General features: G+C 44.2%; 1 protein-coding gene across 3 annotated transcripts in view; it reads left to right on the top strand.

The window, feature by feature from the left end:
- Positions 1-12,621, top strand: part of LOC147692377 (cytochrome P450 2G1-like) — a 489,071-nt gene that overhangs the window by 124,980 nt on the left and 351,470 nt on the right. For 2 of the 3 annotated variants that reach the window (XM_086938601.1, XM_086938600.1), the window contains exon 3: positions 8,568-8,604. The exons of the other annotated variant lie outside the window; for it this stretch is intronic. In XM_086938601.1, the coding sequence (XP_086794727.1) occupies positions 8,568-8,604 (37 nt within the window). The remainder of the gene's footprint in view (positions 1-8,567; positions 8,605-12,621) is intronic. 3 annotated transcript variants of the gene reach the window in all.

Here is a 12,621-nt window from a genome sequence, read left to right as displayed (position 1 = left end):
ATCAATCCTCAGCTGTTAAACCCAATTTAGAAATAAAAATAAAAATGATTACCCCTCCGCAACTTAATATCGGAAAAAAATCTAACCCTAAAGAGCGAAGCCCCAGCAAGGGAAACGAAGCACAAAAATCACAAACTAAATTTTAAAGAGAAGAGCAAGGCCGCAAGTGCCTATTCAGTAGAAACTCAATGAACAACTGCTAGCTAGCGCCCTCACAAATAATTCTGTTTGTCCCAGAGTACAAGTCAAAAGGACGAAGTGGCATCCTAAATCGCAATTAGGAGCCTGGCAGGGATCAAAACCCAAGATTTGCTGTCAGTCGAATGTGAAACCTTCAAACACCTCTCGGACCAAGAGACAACAAAGACAGAATGGGCAACATCAGAACCCGCAGAGAGAATCCTAAGTGAAGAATCGCAATTAGAAGCTTGGGGGATTAGAGTGTACCAGCACCGACCAGTTGGTTACCCGGTCCCGTTGCTCCAACATCACCCAGCTCCCAATAAGAGGTTGTCCAGCAGCCTGAGAGGGCTGGGGCAAGTAAACTCAGTCTCAAGGGAGCCCGTAGTACCTCAGTAACAGGTCCAGATGCATTTAGCCCCACAACAGTGGGCCGACAGAGTCAAGAAGGAAACCAACTCCCAAATGACTGGTCCTGGATATCCAAAACTATAAATCTTAGAACCGATACTCCATGACCCAACATTGAACAGGGAAACAATGAAGAGAACTTAAATATCTGTTCATGGAACATAAACGGCCCTGGGTCCAAAATCAGTGACCACTCACTACTGTCATATCTTCAAAATTTCGATTTAGTACTCCTCCAGGAAACTTGGTTGGAGGTTCCCCTCCACCTCCAAGGCTATACAACTTGCCACCATCCTGCAGTCCGAAACTCAAACTTCGGTCACAGTAAAGGAGGATTAATGATATATGCTTCGATCAAAGTCATATCCACCGAAAAAGAACTGATATGCAAAAACACTACATCCCTCGAAATAATGGCAATTCAGTTTGAAATGCAGGGCCAAAGCAACTTGCAGTACTTAACTCTGGCAAACATCTATATTCATCCTCAGAGTAAGAGGAATGGCGCTAAGCAGTTCACATTCAAACTGACATAGTTAATAACTGAGGAGGAAGGCTCAAGCCACAGTATAACAGGTGACTTCAACATGTTCCTTGCTGGGGGCTCAGATCAAGTTAGCCCAGAAGTCGATAAACACCAAGCATGGGGGATCTTCTCCCAGGATAAACACAAGTGGGGCAAACCAACTAAAACCTCAAATGATTTGTTGAAAGATCTGGAAAGTTTATCGTTGGCAGCGCTAAGCGGCCACATGCCAGGAGATAGACCCCAAGCCCCAACCTTCCACAGAAACTCAGTTAACACTGCAATTGATTATACTTTCCTCGCTTTATCTCTTTTTGGTATAACAAAAGACTTTAGGATCAGGGTGTCAGACCAAAGCGATCACCAACCGCAAGAACTCACTCTTGGTATCCAGGGCACCTCCCTAACATATACAAACCTAGATTCCCACCTAACGATGAGATACCAACACAGGTGAATCAGATGCAAAATACGCGAACCAGAAAAGTGATCAGTCGCTGCAAAAACACTGTGGGAGGAAATTAAATCCTCCCAAGGAAATATAGTCCACGCCTGGGAAACCTTTACTAAAGCTCTAGGTCAATCAGCCCCCTTGACAGCCACACAGCAAGACATAAGAGAGCACCACCAAAAACTAATCATCAGGGCGGAAGCAATCCAGCGTATCCATCTCTCATAGAGTCAGCATGCTGAACTAAGACAAATAAGGCGGGTTAAAAATAGAGCAATCTGCTTCTTCCGCCAAAACAACTTGATTGATGGATCTGTAGACACATTAAGAAAACTTCAGAGGACCTAAAATTCTGGTCCAGTGCACTACTACCACTCTTTGACAACATCGCCAGAACCGGAACAATCCCAGAATCGTTAATAGGCTCAATTCTTTCCCCTATTTATAAAAAAGGCTGCAAGAGCGACCCAAAAAACTATAGGCCAAATACTACGTAGGCCTCATACTGACGGAACTGCAGGAATGGGCCAGGGAAAAACCATTAATCCCAATCAACCAAACAGGGTTTCAGGAAAACTTAAGAACTACCACCAATATTCTGGCCCTCTCGCTCCTAGCCGATTCCGCAAAAGCAATGAAACAACGGTTATTTGTCTGCTTTATTGACTATAATGCCGCTGTTGACAGCATAGACAGAGGAAAATTATGGTCAAGGTTAGCCCGATGGGAAATCCCCTCCATCCTCCTGAATCAACTCATGTTATTACACACTGAGACATGGGTGCAAATAAAACTGGGGAGCGGTACGATTGTGTCTAGGCGCATTCCAACGGCTGCGTTCTTGCCCCAACCCTATTCAATCTCTTTGTGGCTGACCTCTCACCGGAACTAGATAATTGTATCCACCATGCACCAAACCTGGGAGGCTTTCCCCTTTCAAATTTACCATATGCTGATGACCTGATTTTAATCAGCCGAACTCAAGTCGGCTTACAGCATCTACTTTACACTACAAATAACTTTGCAACAAATAATGGGCTAGAAATCAACATAGAAAAATAGAAAGTATGGTGGTCAAACAACGATCAAAATGGCAGCTGGGTGAGAGCGAACTTGTAGTGGTCAAAGAGTATGAATACATAGGAATAATCTTTGACAACGAGCGGTCGCATGACCAACAAAAAGAGGCAATTCAAAGGCGAGGGACCCTCTTAGGAATCACCTTAAAAAATCTTAAAAATAAAATAACCAGTCCAAACCTGCTCCCGCTGCTTGAAGTGCTCCGAGCGAAGCTAATAATTAATTAATTACCAATGATAACCTATGGCAGCGAGGCTATGCGAGGGAAGGATGAAAAAATCCTGGACAAAATGCTCTCTAAAGCGCTAAGAACAATATTCAAGCTTCCAAAATACACTTCCCCAGCGCAACTAAGGCTTGAATTTGGACTACTTAACCAGGCAATAAACCGGAAGGGCTTGTATGTTAAAAGCTGGTACAAAATAAAGAGCGCCGCGACCGGATCATTGAACTCATTCCTATGGAAAGAAATATCAAGGAAAAACAACTCCCCCGCTATGGCTTATCTTCAATCAAGCATCGGCGTGTTAGCCCTGGAGAACATCTGGAAGTCTGGTCTCCCATTTAACAACGTTAAAGCCCTGGTCAATAAGACGATAAACCTCGTCTCTACTGAAAAAGATCGAGCAGACTTATATAGGAGGGCCCACAGCTGGTTCGTGATTCAGAGCTACTCTGTGTTCACCACAACCGTACTTAGGCACCAGCTTCTCCGGAACGCTGAAGTAAAGCTTCTTGGCATTGAGGATGGGGATTTTACCTGTCAAACCCCATTTGCCCCCCAGAAAACGTTCATCTCCATCCACCCTCTGCAGATTATGTGGAGAAACCAAAGAAGAAGTGTTGCAAGTCTCTAGACCGGAAGAGGAGAGAGTTGATCAAACCACATATAAATGAAATTCAGATCCGGTCTTGCAGACAGGCAGTGAAGGCGTGCTTTGATGGGGCCAATGTCAGATTAGTTTGCAGATTTGTCCGTTTTATGAAAGAAGCACAAATAAAACTGGGTGCAGATGCCTGAGTATAAACACCTACGCTCAAGGCCCCTGCATGGCGTATAGACACTAAGACTAGCGGGCCACAAGTCAACAACTAATCATCAGATCTGTGGTCACAGGCGACGTTCTAATCCTGGGACTCTCATACAGACTTCCCCTGTATTCATACAGTTCACTAAAAATTTTATTATATGTACTTTTTAAACTGTTGCTTTTTAGAACATAGTAACCCTATTTTTAAAGAAATATGAAATGCATTATAAACATGTTTTTATTGTCGTGCGGACTGCTAAGATTTTAATTAATCAAGCAATTCGTAATTACTTACTTACTTACTAGTACATTGTCATTCGTTTGCGAGAGAAAAATCTCAAAATCCCCATATTTATAGTTTACTAAAGTTTCTAGGAAAACAATTGGTTCCACTCTGTCCCAGTTTATAGCATAACCATTTGTCCTAGTAATATTTTTATTATGGTAATACATTGCTTATGTTTCCTTGGAGGTATATTTACCCCCAGCAAGTGAAAAGAATAGGCAGATTGGATGGTGGTCACTCATTACTATTTCAGAAGTTTTACATGTGTGGAGGTTAGAAGAGTGCCGTTTTGAAATAAGGACAAAATCAATTATTGTGTTACAGCCCCACCCGATAAAGGTAGGTTAAAATGATAGAGACGGTATACATAGGTCATTGGCAAAACCCAGATCAAATTGGAAAATTATATAATTTAACATGCCCCCCACGGAAGTATGGGTGAAATGTGTTAAAAGATCTTCTTTATCTTTGCCCATGCCACAAATGCCCAGATGATTATACAGGCAAAGTGAGCAATTGAAATCGCCAGCCCATATTAAACACATATCACCCCTCAGATGATCTTCTATGTTTTTCAGGGTTCGCATAATTCTGTTAATACTTTAATAATTTCTGTTTTTGAAACATTGTTATAGAAATGTATTTAAAAAGTTCCCTTCTTGCCCCCAGGACTTACTGACAATATCTGGTAGAATTCTGTTTCATTCTCAATTTTCACTACCAGATCTCCCGTGAGATTAGACACGTAGGTGCATAATCCCCCTTTATTACGTCCCAGGTTTAGCAGGGGTGTGAAATGTACTATAACTAGCTATGTGTAAAGCCTCAGTTGCCCATGATTCTTGTATACAGATCAAGGTGTAATCTTTAATGAACATTAACCAGGAGGGATCTCTCACCTTGGATGCAAGCCCTGCAACGTTCAATGATAATAACTTTAAAATGTTGCTTATTTCTGATGTCTCAAGTGCGGGCCTTGGATTTGCTGCGTTATTAGTGTCTGTCCCTGGTCTCCTCAGGTCATTCTTAGGTTCTCCTTTGTTACCTTTACATTTACCTACAGATTGCTTTCTCTCTGGGGTCACCATCAGGTCCCATCTATCTATAACTTCAGGGGGCACAAAGTTGTTATCTCCAGAGCCAGGTACATCCAGTGTAAGAATCCCCCGGCTAGATATGGGACTATTTGATTTGACAACCACTATCAAATGGTCTACCTCCTCACTATCACCATCTGTGGGCCCTATCACATCACTTTCGGCTGACTGGGATTGCATACACTCAACCCTCACATCCAGGGTAATATCACTGTGCTGGTTAGTCCGATGTGTAGTCAGTCAATCCACCAAGTCTAGCGTGCTGAATCTATTTCTGAGGGGGATACTCGATACAAGTCCCAGCTCTTCATTACCTATTCTGTTGCTGGCGTTACCATGGTGAGATCCCCAATCACTTGTCTTTCCCTGAGAGCCAGGATTTTCTTTATGCAATGAGGTGGATTAGAAATAGTTGAGGTAAAAAACCCGGATAATGGTTTTCATGATATGAGAAGGCCTTTCACAAATGTAACTGACAACCCTGCTATCTCGAAAATTAAAAATTATATAGTCACCCGCTATATCTTTTGTTCTTCTACCCACCCAACTCACTCTGAGTGCAAACAAAATTTGCCTGTGCATATGGGGGGGAGGGGTCTATTTGTATTCAACCAGTGAATCGTTTTATTTTTTAGTTTCATGTAAGATTCAGCCCAGGCCTTGTCTAGCTCTGGAACCCCTGTGAGGACAGCAACATAGGGTACGGACTCTGGTGGCAGGTCAATATTTGGCAACGTGTTCTTATAGTCATTGATGTTATAAGATCCCTTTCTGCCTTTTTAGAGAGTGTTTTTCGCCGTCCCCTCGCCTGATATATGATGTTCTATTGACTTGTCCTTCGTGGAGTTTGAGGTACGACATGTATCTACACCTTCCTCAATGTTATTCCCAGGTCCACAATTTTTCCGGGATGTTCATTCCAATTGGCCCGACAACAATTTACTATCAACAGTGTTCCTAGGTCAATTTTTTGGCAGTTCTTTCTCTTTGCCACACTCAGATAGATTTTTGTTGATACTCTCCAAGTTGGTTATGGCCATACGTTCAAATTTCTCTATTCTGTCCTCGATAGTCAGTAGCCTAGCAAAAATGGGCTGTATGGAGGAGGTAATAAGATCTCTTATTTTTGGCCAAAAGTCTTCATTCGTAATCGTCATGGAACCAACTGGGGAGATCTTGGGTAAGGCACTTGATACAGGTATAGTTACATATGGGGGCCAGGTGAAATAGATGCATCAGTAAGTGCAACACACACCTTTTCACCCGGTTTATTTAATTTAGCCTGCTTAGGGTTTTTCCCCTTCTGTACGCCCCCGCCTCGCTTCCTTTTGGAGGCCAATTCCGTTTTTACGCTTGGTGAAATGGGCACAGCCTCGGGCGCAGACATCATAGATGCACAAGTTGCGACCCCACTGGCTAAAGTTGCTGATAGGTTCTGATTGATTTGAACCGGCAGATTAGAGTCCCCGTCACTCCCAATAATCACCGTTTCCTCTGTTGATTGATTTCTGGCCAGGATCTTAACCTCTATGACAATTACTTGTTGTAAATGCTGCTCAGGAGAGCGTGAAAGCATTACATTTCCCAGAGATGAACGTTTTGCAGATGCTAGTTCCTGTGAGAGGCGGCGTTCGGTAATATCAATCTCATGTTCCAATACCGATGTGGCCCTTTTAATAAATTGATCAAGTGTCCCCGATACATAGCCACCCGTTGCAGCCTTCCACCCCTATCCTTCGCGTCCCGCCATATCAAAATTACTGGTATACTGAAATTATGCAGATGATAGTTAGGGGGTGCATTTAAAAAAACAATAATAAATGCAGTTAGCTGACCTTGCAGGCTCTCGAAGTCTATGTAAGGGAGGGAGTCCAGCCCAGCCTGGGCCGCGAGGAGTGAGGTAGCGGTTGTGGGCGGGCACAGGTGCAGGCAATCCCAAGGCTCCTGGTCTATCGAGTCCCAAAAGCGGCAGCAATGCGCCCAAAGCAGAGACTTCTCCTACGAGCGGCTCCCTCGAAACGGGGGCTGCGAGGAGTGATGTAGCGGTTGTGGGCGGCCACAGGTGCAGGCAATCCCGGAGCTCCTGGTCTACCAAGTCCCAAAAGTGGGAGTAATGTGCCCAAGCAGAGACTTCTCCTACGAGCGGCAGAGTGTTGTAAAAAGGGGTGTGGCCTCTGAACACCTCTCTGCAATGCAGCCCCCTAGCGCATACTGGAGGGACCTGGTGGGCTAGGTGGCTTGCAGGGACCCACAGGATTGAGGAGGAATTCATTCTCTATTTTGAAACGCGCCACAGGGTGTGCTTGCAGACATATCACCTTAGGCCATGCCTCCTTCCTTCAACACTGTGCAAACGCGCCCTGTGGTGCGTTTTAAGTTGGGGAATTAATTTTCTTTCAATACTGAGGGTCCCTGGGGGCCAAATAGGCCAACAGGTATCTCCAGTATGCGCCAGGGAGCTGCGTTGTACACAGGTGTTCAGAGGCCTTGCCCCTTTATACACCTCGTTGCAACGCAGCTCTGTGGCGCTTACTGGAGGTACCTAGTGGGCTAGTTTGACCCTAGGGACCCTTAGGATTGAAGGGAACTTAATCTCTCAATTTGGAATGGTGACAGGGCACATTTTCACAGTGGTGAAGGGAGGGGAGGGGTCTGACGTGATGTGGGCAAACACGCCCTGTGGAGCGTTTTAAGTTGGGGAAAAAATTCCACTTCAAACCTGAGGGATCATGGGGGCCAAGTAGCCCACCAGGTGCTTCTAGGAAGCACCACTGTGCTGCGTTGCAGAGAGGTGATGCAGGCTGTGCCCCTTTTGACATCTTTCTGCTACGCAGCTCTGTGGCGCTTACTGAATGTACTACGAATTCCGATTTACTCACCTGTTATCAGGAGAGACCTCAGTTCAGCATCTTTGAGCCCAGTACTGATACTGAAAAGTAATTCTAACCATACTTACCAGTAACTTGAATTTCCTTCCATATGCTAACATTGACTGGTTTTACTTGGAAATTCTTCTAATTCTGGAGTTTTAGAACTTTAAAATAGTCTTATAAATCAGCAGAACTACGAATTCTGATGTACTTACCTGTTATCAGGAGAGACCTTAGCATCTTTGAGCCCAGTACTGATCTTCAAAAGTAATTCTAGCGATACTTACCAGTAACTTAAATTTCCTTCCATAGGCTAACATTGACTGGTTTCACTTGGAAATTCTTCTAGGAGTGGAGTTTTGGAACTTTAAAATATTCACCTAAAATCATCCGAACAATGAATTCCAATTTACTCAACTGTTATCAGGAGAGAACCTAGTGCTGCATCTTTTAGCCCAGCACTGACCCTGAAAAGTCATTCTAACCATACTTACCAGTAACTTGTATTTCCTTCCAAAGGGAATCTATTGTCTTGTTTTCACCAGAAAAGTTTCTAAGTGTCTATTTTCACAAACTAAAAATATTCCTTTAAAATTGCCTGTATGACTTAAATGCATTCTTTCAACTTTTTACAGGAGATGCACCAGTACAGGATCCAGGATCCACCACTGAGTAAGAAAAAGTAACAATAACACTACTTACCTGCTAAGTGAATTTCCTCCAATAGGATAACATTGGTGATTCTATGTGAAAAAGTTTCTTAGTGTCAACTTTTAAAATACAATAATATTCCTTAAAAATCACTACTGTGACCAAAATGCTTTTACTCAACTGTTTACAGGAGATGTCCAAGGACTGAATCTAGGTTCCAGTCCTGTGTTTAGAAAAGTAATCCATAAAGTAACTAATTGCATTTAACTGGAAATTCACATTGAGCTCAATGTTTCATAGTGTTTGAAATTGTGTTGCCCATTGCAACAACTGTAATTACTGTACTTAAATGTCTATTGCGTATTTGCAAAATATTTAAACTAAAGTAATTCATTCTGAGAAAGTATATTTTGTAATGTAATGTATAATCTAATTATCATGTATTTAAAAAAATAAAATATCTAAAAATAAATAGTTTAAAAAAATGTAAATCAGTATCAAAAAATAAATATAACAATTAATACATTTAAAAATTATCATTTACAAAACCTTTGAAGTTCATTGAAAAAAACCATAGGTTTCAGACATGTCCGCAACTTGCTCCCGTTAAAGTCGGAGATACCTGTCTCCGACTTTAACGTAAGCATGTTGCGGAGATGTTGGGTGTTAATGTGCAACCAGTTATGCAGTGTACTTAAACGTCAACCCACTGGGGTTTTATTTGGATTTACTTCGTTGTCATAGAAGCAAATGTTAAGTGATGCAACCACGGGATCCAGAAGGCCATTGTGGCCATGCCCACTGAGGCAGGATGTTCGGAAATTAAAAAGGTTGCTGATTCTCTCACTCTGTGTGAAGCAGCAAGCCACTGAGGAAGAGGTTTCACACCCTGAAACACGTTTGGCAGATGAGGACGTTTGCATCCATCTTACCTGTGTGCAGCCTTTCACCAAATAAAGCAAACATTTGACTTGCAGTGCAGCTCTTTAGGGTAACTGTGCTTTTGTGGATTATGTATGCGGCTGACCCAGCTGCAAAAGAGCCGCCACCGTTGTTGCAGCTCCGGGGAGCCACCTGTCGGTGTCTCCGACTTTAACGGAGCAAGTTGCGGAGATGTTGGGCATTAATGTGCAATCAGTTATGCAGTGTACTTAAACGTCAACCCACTGGAGTTTTTTTTGGATTTACTTCGTTGTCATAGAAGCAAATGTTGAGTGATGCAACTACGGGATCCAGAAGGTCATTGTGGCCATGCCCACTGAGGCAGGATGTTCGGAAATTAAAAGGTTGCTTATTCTTCCACTCTGTGTCAAGCAGCAAGCCACTGAGGAAGGGGTTTCACACCCTGAAACGCGTTTGGCAGATAAGGACGTTTGCATCCATCTTACCTGTGTGCAGCCTTTCACCAAATAAAGCAAACATTTGACTTGCAGTGCAGCTCTTCAGGGTAACTGTGCTTTGGTGGAATATGTATATATATATATCCAGAGGCGCGCTACAGAGGCCCATCCTTCACAAGTTGGCCTGGAGGTTCTGGTCCCTGCTTCATTTAGAAGTCTGTTCTCCTTCAAGCAATTGAAAACACCAGGCCCTCCTACTAGCACGAGCGGAACTGTAACGGTGCAACGAGGTGATTAACCTCATCCTGGGCGGGTTGCTCCTTTCCTGCCCCCATTCGACTGAAACTCGTGCTTTAGGTTGAAGGATTAAAAGGGGACCGAGGGGCATCTTTAATGTCTACTACTGGGATTCCTGCAGCGTTGTGCACAGTACCGAGCTACCCCCACATAGTTTGGTCAATTCTGAGTATGACCCTTGGCAGCACTTACCTGGGTTCCTATGGTGCTTCATGGGTGTTTGAGTCCTGGATCGATCAAGATCCTGTACAATCTAGTGAATTCACCTGCGGAGGGGCGGAGCGGACATTGCACCAATCGGCATGCAGCAAGCTACATTTACATGCAGAGCGCCAGCAATTCCCTAAGACACACCACAGCGCTGACGAAGGCCTGATGAGGCCGAAATGCATTCGCCAAACTTGAGCATAAAGGTGTCGCCTCCAATCCCCTTGTGGCTTCTGCTTCTTTCAATTTGGGAGTTTTTCCTGCATTTGCTTCACGCGCTTTCTAGAGGCGTGCTACATAGGCCCATCCTTCACAAGTTGGCCTGGAGGTTCTGGTCCCTGCTTCATTTAGAAGTCTGTTCTCCTTCAAGCAATTGAAAACGCCTGGCCCACCTACTAGCACGAGCAGAACTGTAACGGTGCAACGAGGTTATTAACCTCAGCCTGGGCGGGTTGCTCCTTTCCTGCCACCGTTCGACTGAAACTCGTGCTTTAGGTTGAAGGATTAAGAGGGGACCCGAGGGGCATCTTTAAAATCTACTACTGGGATTCCTGCAGCGTTGTGCACAGTACCGAGCTACCCGCACATATTTTGGACAATTCTGAGTATGACCCTTGGCAGCACTTACCTGGGTTCCAATGGTGCATCCTGGGTGTTTGAGTCCTGGATCGATCAAGGACCTGTACAATCTAGTGAATTCACCTGCGGAGGGGTGGAGCGGACATTGCACCAATCGGCATGCAGCAAGGTACATTTACATGCAGAGCGCCAGCAATTCCCTAAGACACACCACGGTGCTGACGAAGGCCTGATGAGGCCGAAATGCATTCGCCAAACTTGAGCAATAAAGGTGTCGCCTCCAATCCCCTTGTGGCTTCTGCTTCTTTCAATTTGGGAGGAGTTTTTCCTGCATTTGCTTCACGCGCTTTCCAGAGGCGCGCTACAGAGGCCCATCCTTTATAAGTTGGCCTGGAGGTTCTGGTCCCTGCTTAGTTTAGAAGTCTGTTCTCCTTCAAGCACTTGAAAATGCCAGGCCCACCTACTAGCAGGAGCGGAACTGTAACTGTGCAACAAGGTTATTAACCTCAGCCCGGGCGGGTTGCTCCTTTCCTGCCCCCGTTCGACTGAAACTCGTGCTTTAGGTTGAAGGATTAAGAGGGGACCCGAGGGGCATCTTTAACGTCTACTACTGGGATTCGTGCAGCGTTGTGCACAGTACCGAGCTAACCATACATATTTTGGACAATTCTGAGTTTGACCCTTGGCAGCACTTACCTGGGTTCCAATGGTGCATCCTGGGTGTTTGAGTCCTGGATCGATCAAGGACCTGTACAATCTAGTGGATGCACCTGCGGCGGAGCGGACATTGCACCAATCGGCATGCAGCAAGGTACATTTACATGCAGAGCGCCAGCAATTCCCTAAGACACTCCACGGCGCTGACAAAGGCCTGATGAGGCCGAAATGCATTCGCCAAACTTGAGCAATAAAGGTGTCGCCTCCAATACCCTGGTGGCTTCTGCCTCTTTCAATTTGGGCAGTGTTTTTCCTGTATATATATATATAGTAGCAAGGTACGGGGCTTCCATCTGGGGTTATTCCAACAATGTAGAAGCAATCCAGGTGGAAGAAAACAAATTTTTACATATGCTTCTAGGTCTGCCTCACTCTACAGCCACTTTCTCCGTCCATATGGAATTAGGCCAGGGGTATATCAGTGACATCATCAAACAGTCCCCAATTCTGATGTGGTTAAAAACATGGCTGAACTCCAATTTAACTTTGAACCACACAATTATGAGAGACTGCCTACTTTTGGACAATATGAAAAACATACCGTGGCTAGCATACATTAAAAAAACACTAACTTCCCTGGGCCGCCCAGATCTTTTCTACAAACCAGACTGCATTGTTAAAGACGATCTGGAATGGTTCAAAGCGACTTTTATCAAAGTGAGAGAAATAGAGCGGGAGAGCTGTGAGCTTGCGAAACCCACTGTGAGGGAGCATTATATTTCTAAAACTACACCGGCCATTGAACCCTATCTAATGGTAGTGTCTATTCCATTACATCGCTGGTTATTAACCAAACTAAGACTTAACCAGATTCACTTCCTGTTAAATGACTCTAATGTGTGGGCCAAGCCCGAGGATTTAGCGGTCTGCAAATGTGATAGTTTTTCTCTGCAGGACA

Source organism: Lissotriton vulgaris, chromosome 9 (genome assembly GCF_964263255.1).
Source record: "Lissotriton vulgaris chromosome 9, aLisVul1.2, whole genome shotgun sequence".
Taxonomy (NCBI): Eukaryota; Metazoa; Chordata; class Amphibia; order Caudata; family Salamandridae; genus Lissotriton; species Lissotriton vulgaris.
The sequence above is the reverse complement of the archived record's forward strand: the minus strand, read 5'-3'. Positions and strand labels throughout refer to the sequence as shown.